This window comes from Sorex araneus, chromosome 5 (assembly GCF_027595985.1).
Source record: "Sorex araneus isolate mSorAra2 chromosome 5, mSorAra2.pri, whole genome shotgun sequence".
NCBI classification, from domain to species: domain Eukaryota; kingdom Metazoa; phylum Chordata; class Mammalia; order Eulipotyphla; family Soricidae; genus Sorex; species Sorex araneus.
In genome coordinates, this window is record NC_073306.1 from 42,373,938 (window position 1) to 42,395,130 (window position 21,193).

Consider the following 21,193-nt stretch of genomic DNA (forward strand, 5'->3'; position numbering starts at 1 on the left):
CTCCCACATGCAAAGCATGCTCTAGGCTATTGAACTTTCTTTCCAGCCCCAGTAAAGCAGATGCTGGGGGTAGAGGGTTTAGACTGTTGGTAATTACAGTAATAACTATCTCTTATTGTTTGCCTATTATGCACCGAGCACTGAGCTAAGCCTTCTCTATAAATGATTTTATTTCATCCTTTAATAGCGCCGTTAATTACATTTTTACAGTCCCATTTGATGGATGAAAAAACTGAATCATTTATAGGGTAAAGGTTAGGAAATTTAACTATAGTGCATTGTCAGTAAATGGTAGTGCCAGGATTTAAACCCAGTCTGTCCGGCTCTATCACCAATGAGTCTAAGTAGCTCCAGGACAGAACAAGGTCTCAGAGTTGATGGGAGCAGGTGGTTAGCACAGCACTGGGATCAGCCTTGGGACGGAAGGGAGCCACTCTTTATTCTAACCCAGAGTAAAAGCAGGAAGGTCTGAATTTTTACAAGTTTATTTTGACAGTTACAGAAAACATTAGAGGGAGTTAGACCAGTTAAGCCAAGGGTTTGGAAATGTGGAGTGAGAGAAATGAAGAGAATAGATTGTTACTTGTGGGGTGATTGCATATTAGCATGGAGGATAAGGAGGTGAATCATAACTCAAGTTTTCTGACTCGTGCCAATGGAAGGCTTGACATGGAAATGCACTGGGTGGAGAAATGTATATTTCACAGCTGTTGGGAGAGAAGTTTGGTATGATTGAAATATTTTTGGCTCCACCAACAGCATTTGGATATGCTGGTTGAAAGCTGGATAAAATCTGGGCTCAGAAGAGAGGTGTATATGTTCTCTCATTAGCACATGGTGAGGCCAGATGCCTAAGAAATGGAAACTCCTTTCTGGGAAGAATAAGAAGACCAGGACAATAGTGAATGCCTCTGGTGCAGCATGCTTCCAGAAAAAAGGAATCCAGTAAAAGAAAGTAGAGCCAGTTTAAGTAAGAGGTGGGAGGAGGATCATATGTGAGAGTAGGACATTTTCTGTCTGCCATTGGATACATTTAGCAATTCCTGAGATTTTCTGGAATAGTTCTATAAAGAGATCGTTGGTTTGGGCCTTGGAAGAAGAACCCTGGATCCTCAGACGCAGACAAGCAATGGTGTAGAGAGTGAGTTGGACACAGGGAAGCCTCTGTAGATGTGGGGTAGACCAGTCTGTTCCATGACAAGTTTTGTAATGAATGAAGAAAGAAGGAAAGAGGTAAGAGGCATTAATATTCAGGGGTGATGGACACTTGGTTGTGTTTGTTGGCTGAAGGAAAAGCAAGCAACAAGGAAGAGAGAGAAGACAGAGGAGGAAGAGGAGGATGAACGAAGGGAAGAAGGGACAGACAAGTGGGATTGATACTCCAGGAAATGGAAAGAAAATGATGAAGAAAAAGGCTGTTCCAAGATCTGAGAGTTTTGTTGCCTGCAGAAATATGGAGAACTGGACTGGGTCCCATTTGTCTCCACGTAACTATGGAGTGATTCTGTGCACAGATTTCTGTGGGGCAGGTGGGGTGGGGGGTCATGAAAACCTTTCCTAGAATTCCAGTCCCTTATCCAGTCTCTGCTTGACTGAGCTGGGAGGGAGCTTGGGTAGTTTCAGTGACTAGACACTGGACCGCCCATGAGCAGGTTGAAGAGAGAGGCAGTACTTTGGTGTGAGAAGGCAGAATTGTGCCAGGATGCCAACACTGAGCTGCCCGCTGCGCCCCAGTCCCTTCTCTGGGTAGTTCAACAGACTCAGGAGATAAAGAAGAGGAAGCTTTACACTAGCAAATACTGTCTCCACTGTGCGCTGTCCCGAGGGCTGCGTGTCCTTGGGAAATGAGATGCTGAGCTTAGTTCTCAGGCCCTTGAAGACTCTGCTGGCCTCACCCTGTCCCAGATTCTGGCCTTGTTCTCCGAGGAAACGTCTTCCCCTCCTTTTGCAGTCCACACACCCCCTCATCTGAAACGCGTTCCTAACCCCACGAGTCTTGTTCCTTCCTCTGTTCCGACAGCACTTCATCAGCCCTTCTTGTTGGCACGTACATCATGTTTGCACAGTGTTTAGAATCTCTCCTTGTGGTTCCTGAGTGCCCCCCACCCAAAAAAAACCAGTGCTTTGCAGACCTCTTCTGCAGCAAGCACTGTTTTTGACACGGGGAAGCCTGCCCCGTGGCTGATCTCTTGCATCCCTAATAGAAGAGACCTACCTGAGTCAGGGAGCCCTCTTGGGTGTGGCTGCCCCAGGCTGGGCCTGGGGCCTCATCCTGCGCAACGCTTGAAATTCCCATGAACAGGAGCAGAACACATACCTGCCTCACAGCCCCCCCACCTGCTCGCATCGGCTTTCCTTCACAGCTTCTTGGTATGAACCGAAGATAGTTGATCCAATTTGCATGAGCTTGCTGGATTACATCAAGAAACTTAATTCCCCTTCGCTCAAAAGGAAGGAAAAGCTAGGCAGGAGAAGGAGCGAGCTTGGGGCCAGTGAGAATGCCAGGGAGAAGGAAAAGGCAAATAAGAGAGGTGGCAAGGAAAGCTCCTTTTCACGAACTGAGATCCCTAAACCATCGCTTTTTTCCCCCACACCCTGATGGAGGCTCCATGTCACTCTTTCCTTAGTAGATCCAGAAAATTGAAAAGTAACTCTGCAGGCCAGTCATCTCCAGCTAGGGAAATTGTCAGGAACACATTCACTGGCCCCTTGGTTCACTCATTTAGTCATTCAACAAACATTGACACCCCCATTCCTGTGTGATGAGAGAGCATCCCTTAGTATGTTCACAGCCCCCTCCCACTGACTGGGCCTCTGAGGAGGGACACTGTAATGCCCTCCACTGAGTCCTCAGTCTCTTTGCCACACTTGTCTTTTCACCACCTACTTCTTCCCCAGAACTGGCTCTGGCCTCCATGTTTCTGCCCATCCTCAGGTCCTGAAGACAGGCCCTGCCCACCTGTCCAGCCACAAGCTCTTCAATCTGCCGCACTCCATCTCCTCACCACACTGTAATGTGTCTTGCCTGTTGTTGGTACAATGCCATTTTTAGTTTGTCTTCCCTACACTATGAGATCCCCATCCCCCACCCCCCACAGCCACGAAGTGGCCAGATTATAGCACTATAGCACCTGCCATTGGTTCTCCAGAGCTACCCCTCACCCCCACCCCCACACCCCCCTCACACACACATACACATACACAGGAAGAGCTTGTTAACCGGGATGGAAGACTCCATCAGCTGATGAGTGAATGACTCCCTGGAAGGATGGAAGGGTTTACTCCCACTCAACTTAAACCTGAGCTTGTGGCCAGGGTTCCAGAACCTCTGAGAGTTGGTCTCTGTTGCTGGGTGTCCTAACCCTGCTCACCTCGAAAGCCTTCCTCCGAAGCACCGACGGCCCTTCCCACAGCTCTTGAGTGCTCAGGGCTGCTTTCTCTCCAGCCTCCCGCCTCGAGAACCACCCCCCCCAGCTCTGCAAGGGCCCAGGCAGCCCCCACTGGGCACACTGCACCCGAGGAAAGGGTGCCACCGATCCTGTCCTCACACTGACCATTCCCAGTCTTCAGGAGCTGGGGACGTTCCTGAGGAAACAGGGGAAGCAGATCTGGAGCAGCACCCGGCAGAGGGAGCACTGGTCCAGAAGGGGCAGGGGCCTGGGGAAGCCTAGTTTCTACCCTTGAGTTTCGTCCAGAGGATCAAAGCCTACAGACTCGTCTGTGGTGACTTTAGCAGCTTTTCTTCCCAATCCTGTAGGTTGTGATTGGCTATGTGTTCCAGAAAGCTCCATCGGAGCTTACATGAAGCAGCTCATAGCCTAAGGTTCAGAGATGGTGAGGGAGGTGCTGGTTTAGTGGTTCCCTCCAAGTCTCGGCACTGCCTCTTCCCCCCATCCCCCCACCCCTGCCAGTCTCTACCTGCAACTGTCTTTCTCCGGATCACAAGAACCTCTGCCCTCATATTCCCGGGAAATAAAATGAGAAAAACAGAGAAACGCCCTGAGGTGCCCTCAGCTCACGTCTCACTGCCCAGATTCCTATTGCAGTTACGAAGCCCTCCCGGCCCCCTCGCCTTGCTGCACACCATCCGAAGTGGGGCTTCTGTCAGAAAGCTGTGAAGAGAGACAGTTCTAGTGTCCACTGCCCTCTGTCTGTCAGAGAATCCCAAGTAGGATTCATGAGCAGGATCCCGTTGGAAGCTCTTGGCCAGAGCAGGGTCCTGCCCTTTCTGACTTCTCTGCCTCTGCTGGTCGTTTGTGAAATATCTAAGGAGACTACAGAGTGTCCCGGAAGCCAGTTTGCAAACCACTGGTGTAGGCCGGAGTCAGCCATGTGTTTTCCTGTGCAGAGCTGAAGAATAAATATTTTTGGCTTTGGGGACCATGTGTTTGGGTTGCATATTCATGTTTGTGGTAGTTTATTCTCTCAACACTTTGAAAGTGTAAGAATGCATTATCAAAAAGATTGGAAACAGCAATATTGGTGAGGATATGGTGGGAAAGGCACCCCCATTCACTGTTGAGGGGAATGTCATCTGGTTCAGTTTCTGTAGAATGCAGCGTGAAGGCTTCTTGCAAAACTAAGAATAGGGGTGAAACACAGTACAGCAGCATGGACACGTGTCTTATATGCAACCAACCCTAGTTTGATCCCTAGAACCTCATAGAGTCCCCCAAGCACCATGAGGAGTGATCCCTGGTGTGACCCCAAACCAAAAAAAAAAATCAAACAAAATAAAGCAATGACAACAACAAAAATTAAGAATAGTTTCCTATTCTTTTTTTTTAATTTTTATTTTATCACCATGTGGAAAGTTACAAAGTTTTCAGGTTTATGTCTCAGTTATACAATATTCAAATACCATTCCTTCACCAGTGCCCATATTCCACCACCAAAAGCCCCAGTATACTGCCCGCCCCCGCCCCCCACCCCCAACTGTATAACTGATGAATTTCACTTCATTTTCTCTTTACCTTGATTACGTTCCGTATTGCAAAACAAAACTCAGTATTGTTGTTGGAGTTTCCCCCCAAAAGAAAGATAGCCCTACTAAGGAAGCATTTGATAATTGAGTTTCCGATTCTTAATGACCCTATGTTCCCACTCCTTGACATCTATCCCAAGGAAACAAATGCATTAATTCCAAAAGATGTTTACACATCTATGTTCACTGCAGCACCGTATACAATACCCAGAATCTGGAAACAACCTGAATGCCCCACACAGATGAATAGATGAAGAAGTCGTGGTCTATATACACAATGGAATAACATGCAGCTGTAATAAATGATGAGATTGTGCCATCTCTGTGACCTGGACAGGTGTGGAAGGCATCATTTAGGTGAAATAAGTCAGAGGGAGAGTATATACTGGATGATCTCACCCACCTGTGTCCTATAGAGAAACAAAATAAAGGTATTGACAGTAACAAATGAGGACAAACCCTGTCTTTGATTGCAAAACTGACATCACCAAGCAGTAGGACAGAGGGGGAGAGGGTAGAGACAGAAAGCAGTGTGAGCCAGGGACAGGGGGGGACACTTTGGTGACAGTAAAGGTGCAGCCACTTTGTTCTGTTCACCAAAACCATGCAAGCAAACTCTATTGTAACCATATCACCTAAGCTTCAAAAATAAACATCATATATATGAAAACATCATATATGTATGTATATATATGAAAGTATAAGAATGCTTCCTAGCTCAGGCAACCACAGAAGCATGGCAGGTCAGGTGTGGCCCAAGGACTTGGTTACGCAGACGCTGCCTTGTGTGGCCCAGGAGCCTGGAGAGTGCAGGGAGGCAAAGGGGCTCGTGGACAGACCTCTTGGGTCTCAGAGCCTCTGAGCTTCACCAGGACTTGGGCACAGGCCCGCAGGACTGTCCTTCGCCCGTAAAGCACGGGGAATCCTCAGGGGGCGCCGGGTCGGTATTCTGCACTGTCCCGGTTCCATGCCACAATTCTCGGCCGTGTGCTTAGGACAGGGGTTCAGTCCCAGCGACTCCCCACACTCCCAGGTGCCCTCTGCTGGGAACACACTCAGCCTCCCGCCGAGCCACCTTCCCTCCCACTAGAGCCTGTGCCAGCCGCCTGGGCTGCCGCTAGCCCCCCTCCATGCTGGCATCTCCTTCCCGCCCAGTTTGCCTATCAGCCAGATAGCTGCTTTCGGTGGTCCAGCCCAGGCCCACCGCAGACCCAGCCAGGCTGTTCTCCCTCCCCTGCCTCCCTGCTCCCTCTTCGTCCCCTGTGCTCCCCGGATAGAGCCCAGGCCCTGCTGCCTACAAGACTGGCATGCCCACTCTTCTGGGCACCCACCCATCCCCCGCTTCGGCCCCAGCTTCCAACACTCCCCGTCTGCACTCGGGCCTTGGCACGGGCATTCTGCTCTCCACTGTCAGGCCAGTGCGGATGCTAGCAGGGAGCAGCTAACTCGGTGCTTGGCACAGGGCAGGTGCTCGGTAATTCTGTCTGAGATGATGGGATCGTTGATTCATCTACCTAACGGGTGTGAGGGGGGTGTCTGCGCCGGGGACAAATGGGCCGCTTTGATCACGCCTGTTCTGAGTGCTGCCACTCTTCTGCCTCCAAATGCCACTTGCGAGCCTGATTGATCTGCTTGTTCGTTAATGAGTCATCCCCGAATCCCGTCTTTAAGCAAAGGCCAAAGCCCAGGAGGGGGAGAGGAGCAGGAAAATGCCGGCACGGTTCATCCCTGAGCTGCACTGTGGCGCGTGGGGAACAGTCTACTCGGTGTAATTAGCTCCTAGATTGGGTCAGGCGCTGTAAAATGCAGTTCCCACCCATGGCTGCTCTGCCCAATGATGCGGATCATTTTATGGCTCTGGGTTCCGGCCTTCACAGCCATCCTTCCCCATTACAGACCCAGTCATCATATGCTCCCATTTGGGGAGGTGACAGGGGTGAGCTGGTCCCCTCTGCCTTCAGGCTGGTGGGCTTGGGGCACGGGCACAGCCAGACTCCCCACTCCCCACAGAGGCTGCACCCCCATGCCCCCAGCTCTGCTCACCCTGTTTGCTGAGTGCCTGCTGGGCAGCTGAGATGGTCCCTCAGGGCCCCAGCTCAGGACCCCAGACTCACGGGGACACCCCAAGGCAGCAGAGAGCATGAACGAGCCTGGCCTCTGGCCTCCTGGTGAATCCTCGTTCTAACACTTCCCTGTGTCACCTTGGGAGAGTTGACCAACAGCTCTGGGCCAAGGTTTTCTCCTTCGTCCCGGAAGTTGGCAGAGTAGCTGTTGGGAGTAGCTCTGTGTCTGGTGCAGAGTCCAGCAGAGTGAAGAAATCTTCCAGGAGAGGGCGGCCAAGGCCTGTGACTGTGCCTCAGAGATACTCCCCGGCCAGGGGTGGGGGCGTTCCAGCCTGTGTGCCCAGTTCAGCCTGCTGCTCGTTTCTTGCCCAGAGTTACTGGGCCCTGCCACCCCTGCTCCTGCAGCCCAGGGTGGCATCCTCTGCCACGGCTTTGTGGCCCTTCCCAGGGCCCATACACTCACCTTGGTTCTAGACCTCGGTTCAAAAACTCATGTGGCCTATCAGTCAGCCCCTGTTCGGAAAATACCGAAATCATTCCATGCCCTAGAGCTCTCCCTTCTTTAAGCCTGCACACCCCAACCGCACCCAAGAAAGCCTATGCCAGGGGTGGAACCACCACTGTAGGAGGCAGCGGGGACGGTCCCGTCAGTTCAGCCACCTGTCACATGCTCCCCCTGGCAAGGAGGACAGAGGCAGTGAGAGGTTGCCCCATGTCCAGGGATGATCTGGATGTGGAGGAGCCAGGTGGGGTTGGGGGTGACAGGAAGGGGAGACAGGAGCACCTGGAGCCTCAGGCAGAGTCTTGGATGGGAGAACAGGGTCAGGGGAACCGAGGGGGTCGGTGATGAGAGAGGATGCGGAGCTCTGGAGGTTGAGGGATGCAGGGAGCAGGTCTCAAGGCCCCCGGCTGGTCCGCCTGTTGGCCAGGACCCAGACCCATCGACTGAACAGGGAAGAGCAAGCGTCAGCACTGTCTGGAGAGTCCAGCTTGAGCCAGCATCCCAGGATTGCGGCTGGTCTTGGGGAGCCAAGCATGTGGTCTTGGCTGCCCACTCATAGCGACAGAGGGTCTCGTTCCTGTTTCCCCCGTGCTGAGTTTGGGGCCCTCTCACCTCTCACCTCCGCTGTCACAACAGCCCAGTTGCCCCTGTCCTGGTTTTCCACCTCCCCACATGCCTTTGATGGTCCTTTCCTGTCTCTGCACCAAGGCCCAGCTCCTTCCTATGACTGATGCCCTTCCCAGCCCGACCCTTCCCGGCCCGACCCTTCCCGGCCTGGCCTCTTCTCTTCACGCTTTGCTCTCCATGATCCATGATCCGCTGCAGACGAGCTGAACATGTGGACTCACCTCACTGCCCCTTCCCTGACTCTGACCCTTTGTCCCCTCCCTGAGTCCAGCCCTTCTCCTGGGCTCTCTCTGGGCCTCCGGGAAGTCTCGCTCACCTCTGCATCGACTCCCCTCTTCTCTTCTCTCGCTGTCTGAGCGCAAGGCAGTTCTCCTCTGAGGAGGCCAGAAACACCCTGGGGGGGGGGAGGCTCTGCTGACACCCTGAAAGTAGGCATTTGGGGCTATTGGACTTGGAAAGGGGAACCCTCCTCAGCGGGGACCCCACAGGCATTTCTCCCTGCGCCTTGGGCTGGAGAGCAGGAAAGAGCAGAGCACCGCCCCATCCCGCTGGGAGACAGAACTCCTCATCCGGTTGGCATGGATGAGAGACCCGGTAAGAAGGCAGCAGCGGGGCCAGCGCCCAGCAGGGCAGCTGAGGGAGCCCGTGAGTCACCGGGCCCTGCCCTCCCTTCCTGCCCGGCACAGTGCGGCACCTACCTCTGCCCATCTCCACTGCCCTCCTCCATCTCTCGCCTCCCCTCCTCACAAGCTGGGGACCCCCCTCCTGCCATGCCAGCACCCACCCCAGCAGCCAGATTGATGCCCCTCCCTGTGCTTCCCACCGCAACACCTGCACCAGGACTTGCCCGTCACCCCTGCTCGGTGAGAGGGGTCCGTGTGGAGACCCCCTCCTAGGCTAGCCCACGGTGTGTGTTTCATAAATATTGGTGAAAAGCAGGAGGGAAAACCAGTTCAGAGAATGCAATTATGTAAAAATCAGCTTCCTGGAATGTTCCTCTGTTCAACAAGTAAACAAACGAGGGAAGTGGAGAGAAAGCAAGCAGAGGCGAGGCAGAAAGAAACTTCCGCGGGTCCCTGGGGGCCAGAGAACTGCGTGGCTGCCCGGGGCCGGGAAAATGGGCCCCAGGCCCGCTGGGACCTGAGTGTATTAGAGCATGAAGAAGGAGGCTCATCATCTCACATTTAGCCAGATGTGCCTGGGGTTGCCATGGCGGCCCCCAGAATTGGCCAGATGTGCCGTGAACATCTCTGGCAAACATCGGGGGACCCCAGAGACTGTGTCACCCGGCGACAGTTTACACTCAGGAAGGAAGGGGGCGTCATAGGCTCTGTTGAGACCCCAACTTGCACAGAGATGGGGGTGGCGGGGGCAGTCCCAGGGGCTCTGGGCATAAGGGCACAACCGGGAACCTTCTTCCTATGCTCAGGGCTGGGGCATCTCCAGAAAAGACCCTGCCTGCACCTGACTCTCTGCCCCCTCCCTAGGTGATCAAGCTCGCCTTCGAGGAGTTTGACCTGGAGAGGGGCTACGACACCCTGACAGTCGGGGATGGCGGGCAGGACGGGGACCAGAAAACTGTCCTCTACATGTAAGTGGAACAGACTGCAGAGTGGGGTGGGCTGGTTGGGGCCACGCTGCCATGGGGACACCCCCACTCCCTCATGCACTGGTCCTGGCTTTACCACACTCCCTCATCCCCTCGGGGCTCCAGCCCAGGGAAGCAGGTGCTCCCCCACCCCGGCCCCATCTCCCTAGGATTCGCAGCCCCGCCAGGGCTGTGCCTTAGGAAGGAGGAGAAAGCGAGGTTTGGGGGGGAGCCTGTCTCTGTGTCTCTACAGCCCCACTTGTGCCACTCTGCAGTTTAACCCCACTGTTGTGTGAGTCTGCAGCAGTGTGACTTCAGGCAGACCCTGGAATCATGTGCTACACAAACACACACACGCGCACACATATGCACACACACAGACATGCACACATGTACACACACACATGCACACACACACATGCACACACACACATGCACACACACACACACACACACACACACATGCACACACACGCACACACATATACCTGTTCCCCAAAGGCCCAGAACTGCCTGGGACCTTGCAGACAATTGGGACATAGACGCATGATGACCATATTCTCTTGCGCCAAGCAAGGTCGAGGAACAGTCAAGGGAGAAGATCCCGTTGCTGTCGTGCGATTCCGTCGTGCAGTGGGGCTGTGCTCTGGGGAGCGTGTCCTGACCCGATGCTGAGCCTCGGGACTGCGGGCTGCACTTGTGAGCCAGGCTCTGCCCATGGCTGAGGGGGGAGGTGCTGCCCCCCCCCCGCCCCCAGCACATAGGGCACATGGCCCTGAGTGCCCAGCCTTAGCGCTCGGCCGTCAGCATTCAGCCTGTTGGGGGGGCCTTGTGTGGGGTGCACGCCTCTAAACCTCTCTCTCCTGCCAGCCTGACAGGCACCTCGGTCCCGGATCTCATTGTCAGCACCAACCATCAGATGTGGCTCCTCTTCCAGACAGACAGCAGCGGCAGCTCCCTGGGATTCAAGGCCTCTTACGAAGGTAACTGCTCTGAAACGCCAAATGAAACTGCTCCCCACCACAGACGCCCTGGGGCCCAGGTGTGCAATTGGCTGGCCTGGGTCAGCTCTGCCCCGGTGCCATCTCCTGAGCCCCTGTGCACCCCCCACCCCATCTGCTGGGTCTCCCTCAAGGGGTTGAAGATTCTTGGGGATGCATCTCTTTCATTCTCGGGGATGCCAGACCCTTGGCACAAAGCTCATGCACCTATTTTCCTTCCCGGTTCTGACCTGGCTGGAGTGGACCTTGGAAAGGGCCTTGTGAGCTCTTGAGCCTCCCTGTGGTTTCAGCTCTGCAGCCAGCAGCTTCCCAAGCCCAGCCGCCGGGAATCACAGTGATGAGTGGCTGCAGGTCCAAAGCAGGGGCTCGTGTGCACATGTGTACTCATGCACACGCACACACACATGCACACATGCTGTATGGGTGGCTGAGGGAAGAGGACGTCCCTGGGGGTGACCTTCCTCTCCTAGGCCTTGTGAGCTGGCTTGCCAGAAGCGAGTTGTCGCTAAGAGGCATTTGAAAAGTGCTGCTTTGTCTCCTTCGAAGCTGACAGCTGTTGATGGCTGCTCTTCGATAGATGAGGAATCGGAGACTCAGCAGGGTGAAGTCCCTGCCCCAATCACACGGAAGGGTGGGGCCTGGCAGAGCTCCATGTCAAAGCTCTGATTTGTTCCCCTAAATCGGGGAAACCCGGAACAACCAAATTCTAGTTCCCTATAGGAGCTGAAGCCGTGGCCCAGCCTGAGGGGCCACGTCCCCTGAGCTGGGTCCTGGTGCTCAGGCCGTGTGGTCGGTCCGTGCCGCTTCCACTCAGGCAGTCCTGACTGACTCCTGTGCTGTGCGGGGTGCCTGGGTCACAACAGACTGCCGGTCCTGGAGTGGTCAGAGGAGCCTGGATGAAGGGGACACGGCCAGTCTGCAGGGGCTTCTCAGGTCTGTGTGCAGGGCAGCGGTGTGTGAAAGGCCCAGGACTCAGACCCGCCTGCAGGGTGCTCCCAGAGCAGTCCCCGATGTGGGGACTCTGCCATCGAAGCTCAGCTCCCCGCTAGTCAAACAGCTCGCCGGGCACCGCTTGTGAGAGTGAGCGTGGCTGGAGCGGAGAGCAGCTCCTTCCAGTCTGAGCCTATCGGCATGTCCCCGCCACTCCCTTCTCTCCTCCTTGTCCTCATTTCCCCGGGGACTTGTGCCTGCTTGGCAGGATGCTGTCCCCCTATCTCGCCATGTCCCCCACCTTCTCCCTGACTGGCCAGTGGATAGAAAGACTCGGTGACGCTTCACGTCCAGGACGTGGGGACGGATGGGACTGGTGCAGGGGCCAGAGGGCCCCAGGCCTGGCCCACACCACCCCATGCTCAGAACAGCGGGCAGGAGTCAAGGGGGAGGACTTGTCCAGAGGTCCAGAAGCACCTTCCCCAATACCCTCGCTGGCCCCCCTTCACCCATTTGACCTGCCCTCCGGCACTTCTCCCGTGTCCCCGTGGACTTGTGGTCAGCGTGAGCTGGTTTGTCCGGGACTCCTGCCGCTTCTGGGAGTCCCTTCGCCAGTCCCTGCTCGTCTCTCAGCCCAAGCCTGTCTGTGAAGAGGGACTGAGGAGACGAGAACCTGGGAGAGGAGGCCCAGGGGCTGGCTGGCAGGGAAGCCCTCCACTGACAACCAGCTCGCGTGCTCCCAGGGCCCAAAGCTGCAGGAGTGCTCCAGCTCCCCAAACCCCCCTCACCAGCTCCCGGAAGACAGAATTCCTGGCCCAGGAAGGGGAGGGGCAGAACTGATGCCCTCTGTGTGGCAAAGGCACTGCCCCCTACCTAGCCCCATCATCATCAATGCCCCGGACCCCAACTCAGGGGGAATACACTTCTCTGGGCCAGGCATGGGGATACACTCTCTCATGAGTACTCACTCTCTCTGACTCTCTCTCTCGCACCCCCCACTTTCTCTCTCCCTTACTCCCCCCGACTCTCTCTCTCTCTCTCTCTCTCTCTCTCTCTCGCATACCCCCACCTTCTCTCCCCCACCCCATTCTCTCTCTCGCTCTCTCTCTCTCTCTCTCTCTCATACACACACACACACACACAGACACACACAAACAAACAAACAAAAATCTCATTAAAAGTCTGTACCCCTGTGTAGGAAACTGGAGAATTTATTTCCCAGAGTCCCCTCCGAGCCTCGAGACTCAGTCCCCCTCCATGGGGGCCGCCAGCTGTAGGAAACACATTCACAGTTGCAATCGCTTTGCTTCCCAGTAGAACAAGAAATATTTAAGGAACAGGCAATTAGCACGTACCAGAAACATTATAAAATTACATACAACTTGCTAACAAGTTTTAGCCTCAATCTAGTTGTCTCTTGGCTTCCCTGGCCTGTTAATGCTAAATCGGGAAGGCTGGCCCCGGGGAGGCAGGAGCTGGGATCCGGCCTGGAGCTTCAGGGGAGGTGCCTGTGGAGACGCTGCAGGAAGGGTGCCCAGGCATCCCGGGGTTTGTGTGTGAAGGAGGTCACCCAGGCCCTCAGCACCGTCAGAGCCACTCTGCGTAGCACACACCGTCCAGGATGCAGAGCCATGAGGACAATTAGGCCGACTTTGCTTGGGTCGGAGCGTGTGTTCCCCAGGGCAGAGGAAGAGGCGAAGGCGGGGCCTAGCCTGACTTGAGGGCAGCAGGGAAGGCTCCTGGAGGAGCTGGCCAAGGAGATGGGCTCAAGGTAGGAAGGAAATGGCCAGATGAGAGTAGTATGGCTGGAGCCAACCACGCACTCAGAGGCAGCCCGAGTGCTAGGACGGAGCAGATGGCCCTGCTTGGACAGTCCTCTCTCCCCTTCTCTGGCATGGAGCACTGCTGGTAGGTCCAGTGGGCTTCCTGGAGGAGAGGGGGCTGGAGACAGATCTGAAGGGAGGCCAAGGGACAGTGGACAAGCATGCTGACAACACACCTTTCCAGCACTGCCTCTCCTCCCATTGCAATGTCAAGCATGGGGCCACTTTCAGCCTCATCTGCTTTACTGGCTTCCTTGGATATGCCTTGTCTCAGCCCCAGGAGCTGAGTGACCCAAACCCCCCTGCTCCAGACATGTTCCCAAGTCACTCCCTGAGCCCTCCTGATGCCCTCCAGGCATTCTCAGGGCTGGGGGCCCGGGTGCACCTAGAGCTGGCAACAGCGCCCTCCTTCGATGGGATCCTTACTTTACCCACGTCTGGATGTAGGGGCGCTGGCCCCTGGGGTTGGAGAAGAGGCTGCAGGATGGAATTTGGCAGAAAACGTCTCATCAGTGAGACTCTTAAATACACAGGCTTCTGCAGATGGTAAACTCCAGTCTAGGGTGAAAGCAGAATGCCCGGAGGCGGTCAAGATATTCTGCGTGTCCACAGTGCCCACTGTAGGTCTACCTCCTTGGCCCATGACATGCCCATGGCAGTGTAGGAAGAAGATGGGAGGGGAGACAGTTGCTAGCATTCATCCACACTGCACCGGCATCAACCAGGTGCAGAGAGTCATGCAAACACACAGCAACACACGTTTCAGGAGTGTCTCCTTGGCACCTCCATGTTCAGAAGCAGGAGAATGAGCCACATAGCATTGATTCCAAACAGCAAAACATAGCTGCATGCATGCACAGAACAGAGTTCTCTCTGCGCACTCACTCTGCTAGGAGTGGATCCACAGTGACTGTGAATGTTTCCTCAGTGCCTGCCTTCGTCCAGCAAACACTCCAGGGCCTGGGAGCCAGGAAGGAAGGAAGGAAGGAAGGAAGAAAGGAAGGAAGGAAGGAAGGAAGGAAGGAAGGAAGGAAGGAAGGAAGGAAGGAAGGAAGGAAGGAAGGAAGGAAGGAAGGAAGGAAGGAAGGGAGAAAGGAAGGAAGGGAGAAAGGAAGGGAGAAAGGAGGGAGGACGGAAGCAAGGAAGGAAGGGAGGAAGGGAGGGAGGGAGGGAGGGAGGGAGGGAGGGAGGGAGGGAGGGAGGAAGAAAGGGAGGGAGGGAGGGAGGGAGGGAGGGAGGAAGGAAGGAAGGAAGGAAGGAAGGAAGGAAGGAAGGAAGGAAGGAAGGAAGGAAGGAAGGAAGGAAGGAAGGAAGGAAGGAAGGAAGGAAGGAAGGAAGGAAGGAAGGAAGGAAGGCTAGAAAAGGAGCGGGGCTTGGTGCTGGGCTACTGAATGCTGAATACCCTGATGTTCAACCAGAGAGGAAGCTCCAGATTTCTGCTTCTTTCTCTCCTATTTCCCCGCTGGCCGTAACAGTAATTGCGAAAGGGAAGAATAGATGCTTACAGAGGACACTCAGGGCTCTGAAGGGAGGCTGAGGGAGATAAGGAAAAGGGGCCTTTCTACGTGGAGCCATCGGGAAGGGCTGTTTTGAGGAGGTGACTCCAGCCCTGTAAGAGCTGGTAGGAGAGGAAGCAGCAGTGGAAGGAACAGACCAGAGGCTGCCCAGGCTTGGGTCACCCTCTCCTACCTCCACACGGCACCGCCCTTCTAGAATCACATCAGATGATGAGTGTATCAGAAAGTGGTGCGGTTCCTTCTGCACAGACCTGGGTCATGAAAGACGACTCCCATTTGATATTGGACAGGAGAAGACCCGGGGTGAGGGGGCTGAGAGATGAGAGAAACCTAACAGCCGGAGAGGGGGAAGCCAAGCCCAGAGCGGCAGAGCCCAGCCCGAGCACACGGCGTGGATTTCCCAGCCTGCTGTGGGTCAGCTGCGAGGGGGAGAGAGAGAGCAGTGCTCGTGAAATGGAAATTGTATTAAATGATAACGGGAAACTGCCTGCGTGACCCTCTCCAAGTCAGCATTGGCCTTATCAGTGTGTAATTCCTGGCTCTGACATCAGACTCCGTGAGCACCCGACCAGGAGGGTCAAGCCTTAGTCCCTGTTGGGCCAGGAGGGGAGCACAGGGAGCCCTCTGCGGGAAGGCGGGGGCCGTGCTCCCAGCAGGCATCGGTGCTGGGCTTGCAGGAAGGAGCCAGACCAGGGCAGGCGGTGCTGATGGAGGGACAGAGCCAGCTTCCACGCCCACCCGCAGGCCTTCTTGAGGGGAGCTGAACTCTGGATACCCGCTTCACCCCCACCCGGCCCATTATTGCCTGCTCTGTGGCTGCCCATCCTCCCATGAATTCAGCCTCTGCCAGATGACCCCTTCATTCTACTTCCCCTGGGGCTCACCATGACCCAGTCACCTCCCTAAATGCCCCTGAACCTCAGAGACTTAGGAAGGGGTCCATGTGGCCACCCTGCCTGGCCAGTCCAGCTCTGCAGAGCCTCTTGGTGTCATGCGCCCCTACTGCCTCTCCCCCACCCCTACCCTTTGCTATCAGTAGCCTCTGCCTCTGCCCCTCCTCCCCAAGGCTTGCCACCCCCCTGCCCCACAATTTCTTGACCTTCTTGCTTCCTTTTACATCAGCGCCTCTATCTTCAGGCGGACTGGTCCTGCAGGCCCCTGGAATTATGCTTCCTAAGTCCTGGGCAGGGCCCTTGGCCCTCAACTCCCCCCACCCCCCACCCATCCTCCTGCCCCTTTCATCGTCCTTCCCTTGACCTCTCAAGAGCCCCCACCCCTCCTACCCATTTCTTATGGCCTCAGCCCTGTGGCTATCAGCTGGCCCCCATATAACAGTGTCCTCAGTAACTTGTCATTCTGGTTCTCTAAAGCCAGCTACCCACCCCCCGCCCCCCCCCCCACACACACACATACAGCCGCTCCTGCCATCCCTTTCTCCACTCCCACATGAACCCTGTTATCAAGGGCTCTGGAGAGCCCCTGCTCTGCTCCCTGGTGGCCTGTGACGGTGCCTTCCTCATCCTCTGTGCCCATGGGGGTTGGCAGCCCGTGTAGGCATGGCTTCCTCTTCCCCACGGAGATGACTTCAGACATGCTTGTCAGTGTCAGATCCTTTTTCCCGTGACTGGTCCTGACTGTCAGAAAGACCTTGCTCCCCCTCCCCCGCCTCAGTCCCTCACCCTCACACATACACCCCTGTCTCTGGCCCTGGAACCAGCCCATCTGCATTTGGATCTTAGAGCTCATGCCCTCTCCCTCTCCAGGCCTCAGTTTCCTTAGCTTTCAGCTTGAGGTCAGAGGCCTGGCTCATGAGGTGACCCACAGAACGGAAGTGAATTCATGTGTGTTACACACTGCAGCTCCTAACAGGCACTGGAGTCATTGGGTATTGGTGGGTATTGGGGGAAAAGTTACCTTGACAGGAGAATTGGTATCACTGCCACCACTGCCACCTCACAGGTTTCCCTGCGAGTGGGCCTGAGTGCTTCTCCCCCGTGAGGGACCTTCCTATCCCCTCCCCCACTCTCTCCTTGTCCCCTTGCTCCAGCTTTGTTGAGACACAGTTGACAGAACATTGTATATTTGAAGACGTACAATGTGATGACATGGTACACGAGCACCGAGGGAGACAGGGAGACGGTGCCATGGGGGATGAGTTAACACGGCCACCACTGCCCCCGACCACTGGTGTGTTCACAGCCAAGCAGATGGGCTTCAGCAGCTGTTAAATATGCAGGTGTTGTTGGCCCGTGTCACCAGGCAGCACACGCCAACCCTGCCGACCCTCCCAGAGTCCTTTCCTAGCTACTGGCAACTACCAGTCTGCTCTGGGGATGTAGGTGTTGGAGACTCCACGTGTACATGGCACCAGGCACCTTCACTTCTCTCTGTCTGATTTATTTCACTGAGCATACCGCCACTCAGTTTCATCTAGACCATTGCAAATAACAAAATTTCCTTCATTCCTGTGACTGAATTGTACTTGACTGTGTATATGTGCGTATATGTGTGTGTATGTATAAAATATCACATTTTATCTATTTATTTCTCAGTGAATAGACAGTCAGGTGGTTTCCACGTCTTGGCTGTTGTAGACAATGCTTCAGTGAGGCCTTGGAAGCTCCTGCATTGCCCTCAGGTCTCAGCTTAGACATCCTCTCCTCCAGGAAGCCTTCCCTGATGCAAAGCTGGCAAGGGGGGGAGGGGAGCAAGATACTCATCGTGGGGATCAAGTTTAAGGAATTCAGGGGATACGAAATACTCAATGATTTAGATAAATATTTTAATGGAATATTTTTAAAATAGAGGTGAACGTGAAGTTCCGAAGAAGGAAAAGCGTCCACAGGCCAATCCTGAGGGGCCCTGCTGGCAGTCTAGGGCTGGCAGGTGAGTGAGGCAGGAGCGGAGGGTGCTGTGGCTCACAGCTGGACCTTTGTTTTTAAGTTCCAACCTTCATTGTAGATGTCTCTCGATAATTGATATGCATTGGTATTGATTTTGTTTTTTTTTTTAAAGTTATGTTGCATATTAAGACATCATTTGTCTTGATTACTGAGTTGGTGCCTCCTAAGACTTGCTCCCACGGTACAGCCCCTCCCCGCATCCCCTTTGCAGTGCAGCCCTCAAATTGGGTTTGGTTCCTCCTGGTGCTTCTGTAGTGCAGTGAGCTTCTCCTGTCTGGATCATTCGAGATGGTTCCCTCCTGCCGAGCAGAGCCCAGAAACCCATCTCAAGTGTCTCACCTAGGGACGGGCACACAGTAGGCACTCACTGGGTGTCTCTGATCCTGCTGACAGACTAGATGGGTGTGGGTGCTAGGGAGGGGTTCTCCTGAGCTGAGTGCACCCTCACACCAGCTGCTGTGGGCAGGACTGGGCAGATGGCCTTGTGTTCAGGTTTCATACAACATGCCGGGGCCTCACCAGGAAGCCTGGTGCCTGGGGCTCTGCTCGGACTTCAGACATTCAGACACCAAGTCGCTTTCACTGGGTCTCTGGATGCCTGCAAGTGACTATCCTGGCGGCACTCCTGCATCCCAGAGAGGGCCTGTGCAGGGGCCCCGGGAAGGAGGGCCTTCCTGCGTGTTTCCCCAGCTCACTAGTTGGTTGCCAGCATGCCTTGTTCTTTTCCTTCAGATGCTTCGTAGCTCAGGTCCCACCGCCAAGGGATCACCTGACCTTTGTGTCTATGCCTCAGTGTATACAGCCCCCCAACCCTGGCCCCAGAAAGCTGGCATTCAAGGGATTGAATGGAGAGGCTGGGGCCAGGGAAATATGTGAGATAGAGGTGGGTCAGCCCACCTGCATCTCTGCCCTTCAGCTGCTTGTGGCCACAGAGCCTCCTTCCTGCACCTCTGAGGATACTCAGAGTTTGATGTGGGGCATGAGCATGAGCATATACACACACATACATGTGTATATGCACATATTCACATACAGATGCATCTACTCAGATACACAGATACATGTTCATGCATTCTCATATACAGATACATATGTGAATGGACAGACTTTCATCTATATGCATGCACAAACATGTGCAGTCATAACATGCATGCACATATGTTTGTGTGCACACACATGTGCACATGTACATACTTGTACAAATACATACCAGCATGCACATTTACATACACACATACCTGCAAGCACACACTCGCATATACAAATACATATATACACACATACATGTGCATGTGTACACACTCAATACACATACATATACATATGTACAGGGGCACACATGCATATGCACATGCACATATGCATATACATGCCTGCACACACATAGGTACCCACATACACACTAAAATCATTGTGCCAGCTCTCAGACAAGGGCAGGAGGCCCTGGTTGTCAGTCACACGTGCGTGACCATGACGTGCCTTCGAGCAGAGACTGGGCACAGTGCTGGTGGGTTGGAAGACTACCCCCCACCCAGGAGCAAGAAAGCTGCTGCCTCAATAGCCCCTCAAGGGACCTGTTTTCGGCTTTGGAGTGTACAGCTCTTGACAGCCACACTGGATTCCTCAGGAAAGACAGGGTCTCTTTGGCCTGACAAGGCTGGGAAAGTGTCCAGAACATTCCCTGATTCCTCCAGGCCCTTCTCTCCCACACGGCTGGACTTAGCACTCACCTCTCCATCTGCCTTCCTCCCTGGGAACAGCTTCTCCCTCATTTTGTTCCCTCTCCCACCCAGCCCCTGCACCTTCTCTAATAATACCAAGGATAGGACAGGTGGAAGTGGGTGCATTCGGAGGAAACCTCAAGACCAGGGCAGGTCTCCTTTCTCAAAGCACCTGGATCCTGGCTAACAACCCTGAGGGACAGCCATCTGGGCAGCCCACTGGGCCCAGGAGCCCCACTCCACAGCTGACTCAACAGCTCAAATTAAATGCACTCTCAGGGCAGACTTTGTTTCATTTTGCCTCCCAGAGAGCCAGTTTTCAGAAAAGTGATTCTCTCTCAAAAAGCTGCCAAGAGTGATTGTCACTTCTGCTGTAATTTGGGGAAAGGCAGTCTGGCTTCTCTCTTTGTTTGGGGGCCACACCCAAAACTCAGTGCTTCCTCCTGGCTCTGAGCTCATGGATCACTCTTGGAAAACCGTATGGGTTGCCAGGGATCCAACTTGGATAAGCCACATGCAAGGCAAATGCCCTACCTGCTGTACTGTCACACCAGTCCCTAGCATCTCATCTTGTGTCTGCCTCTGGTGCTCAGGAACAGACAGTACTTCAGATTTAGCGAGTAGCTAGGGCCAAAAAGATAGTACAGTGGGTAAGGCATTATCTAAGTTTGATCCCCAACACCCCAGATGGTCCTTGAGCACCAATAGGAGAGATCCCTGAATACAGAGCCAGGGGTAAGCCCTAAGTACCACCAAACCTGCCTCCCCTCCAAAATAAATCTAAGAAGTGATACCGGTAATCATAATGCAGCATCTCTTTTTCTAGAAAGTCTCTGAACTCAGGGTTTAGGACTCCTGGGATGAGTTTCCTACAAACAACGTAAACCCACCTTCCCTGAATGAAAGTACCCGGGCACTTAGAACATGTGCATGGAGAGCTGAGAGACACCCCCCTTCTCCCGGGCTGCCTTGTTCACATGGAACCTGCGGGATTTCTCACTCACTCCCGTCCCCAAGGGGCCCTCTGAGCTCGGGCGCAGACCCAGGGCAGCAGAGCACATGCTGAGGTCTTCCGGCTCTGAGAGGCGTATGAGTCACCTTTTTCTCTGTTTTTTGTCTCCCTGTCTTCCAGAGATTGAGCAGGGCAGTTGCGGTGATCCTGGCGTCCCTGCCTACGGCCGGAGGGAAGGCTCCCGGTTTCGTCACGGGGACACACTCACGTTTGAGTGTCAACCTGCCTTTGAGCTGGTGGGGCAGAAGGCAATCACGTGCCAAAAGAATAACCAGTGGTCGGCTAAGAAGCCAGGCTGTGTGTGTAAGTGAGCGGGGAGGAGGCTGCTGCGGGGGTCTCCACTAAGACGCAGGGGGCCCATTTCCCAGCTCACCCGGGGACCCAGCCCTGGGAAGCTTGCCGTCATGACAACAGCTTCTCTCTGGTTGGTTTTGTCAATGTCTTCCTGTCCCGGGTCCTTGTTCCTGGCAGTCTGTGAACTGTCACACGGCTTGTTCTTAACATTTAGGGGGCCTCATTAGT

General features: G+C 54.5%; 1 protein-coding gene across 1 annotated transcript in view; it reads left to right on the top strand.

Annotated features, from left to right (window-relative positions):
* The window catches only part of CSMD2 (CUB and Sushi multiple domains 2), a 608,999-nt gene that overhangs the window by 328,140 nt on the left and 259,666 nt on the right, over nucleotides 1-21,193 (top strand). The window contains exons 11-13 of the mRNA XM_055138092.1: nucleotides 9,664-9,767; nucleotides 10,635-10,747; nucleotides 20,792-20,974. Coding sequence (XP_054994067.1) covers nucleotides 9,664-9,767; nucleotides 10,635-10,747; nucleotides 20,792-20,974 — 400 coding nt within the window. The remainder of the gene's footprint in view (nucleotides 1-9,663; nucleotides 9,768-10,634; nucleotides 10,748-20,791; nucleotides 20,975-21,193) is intronic.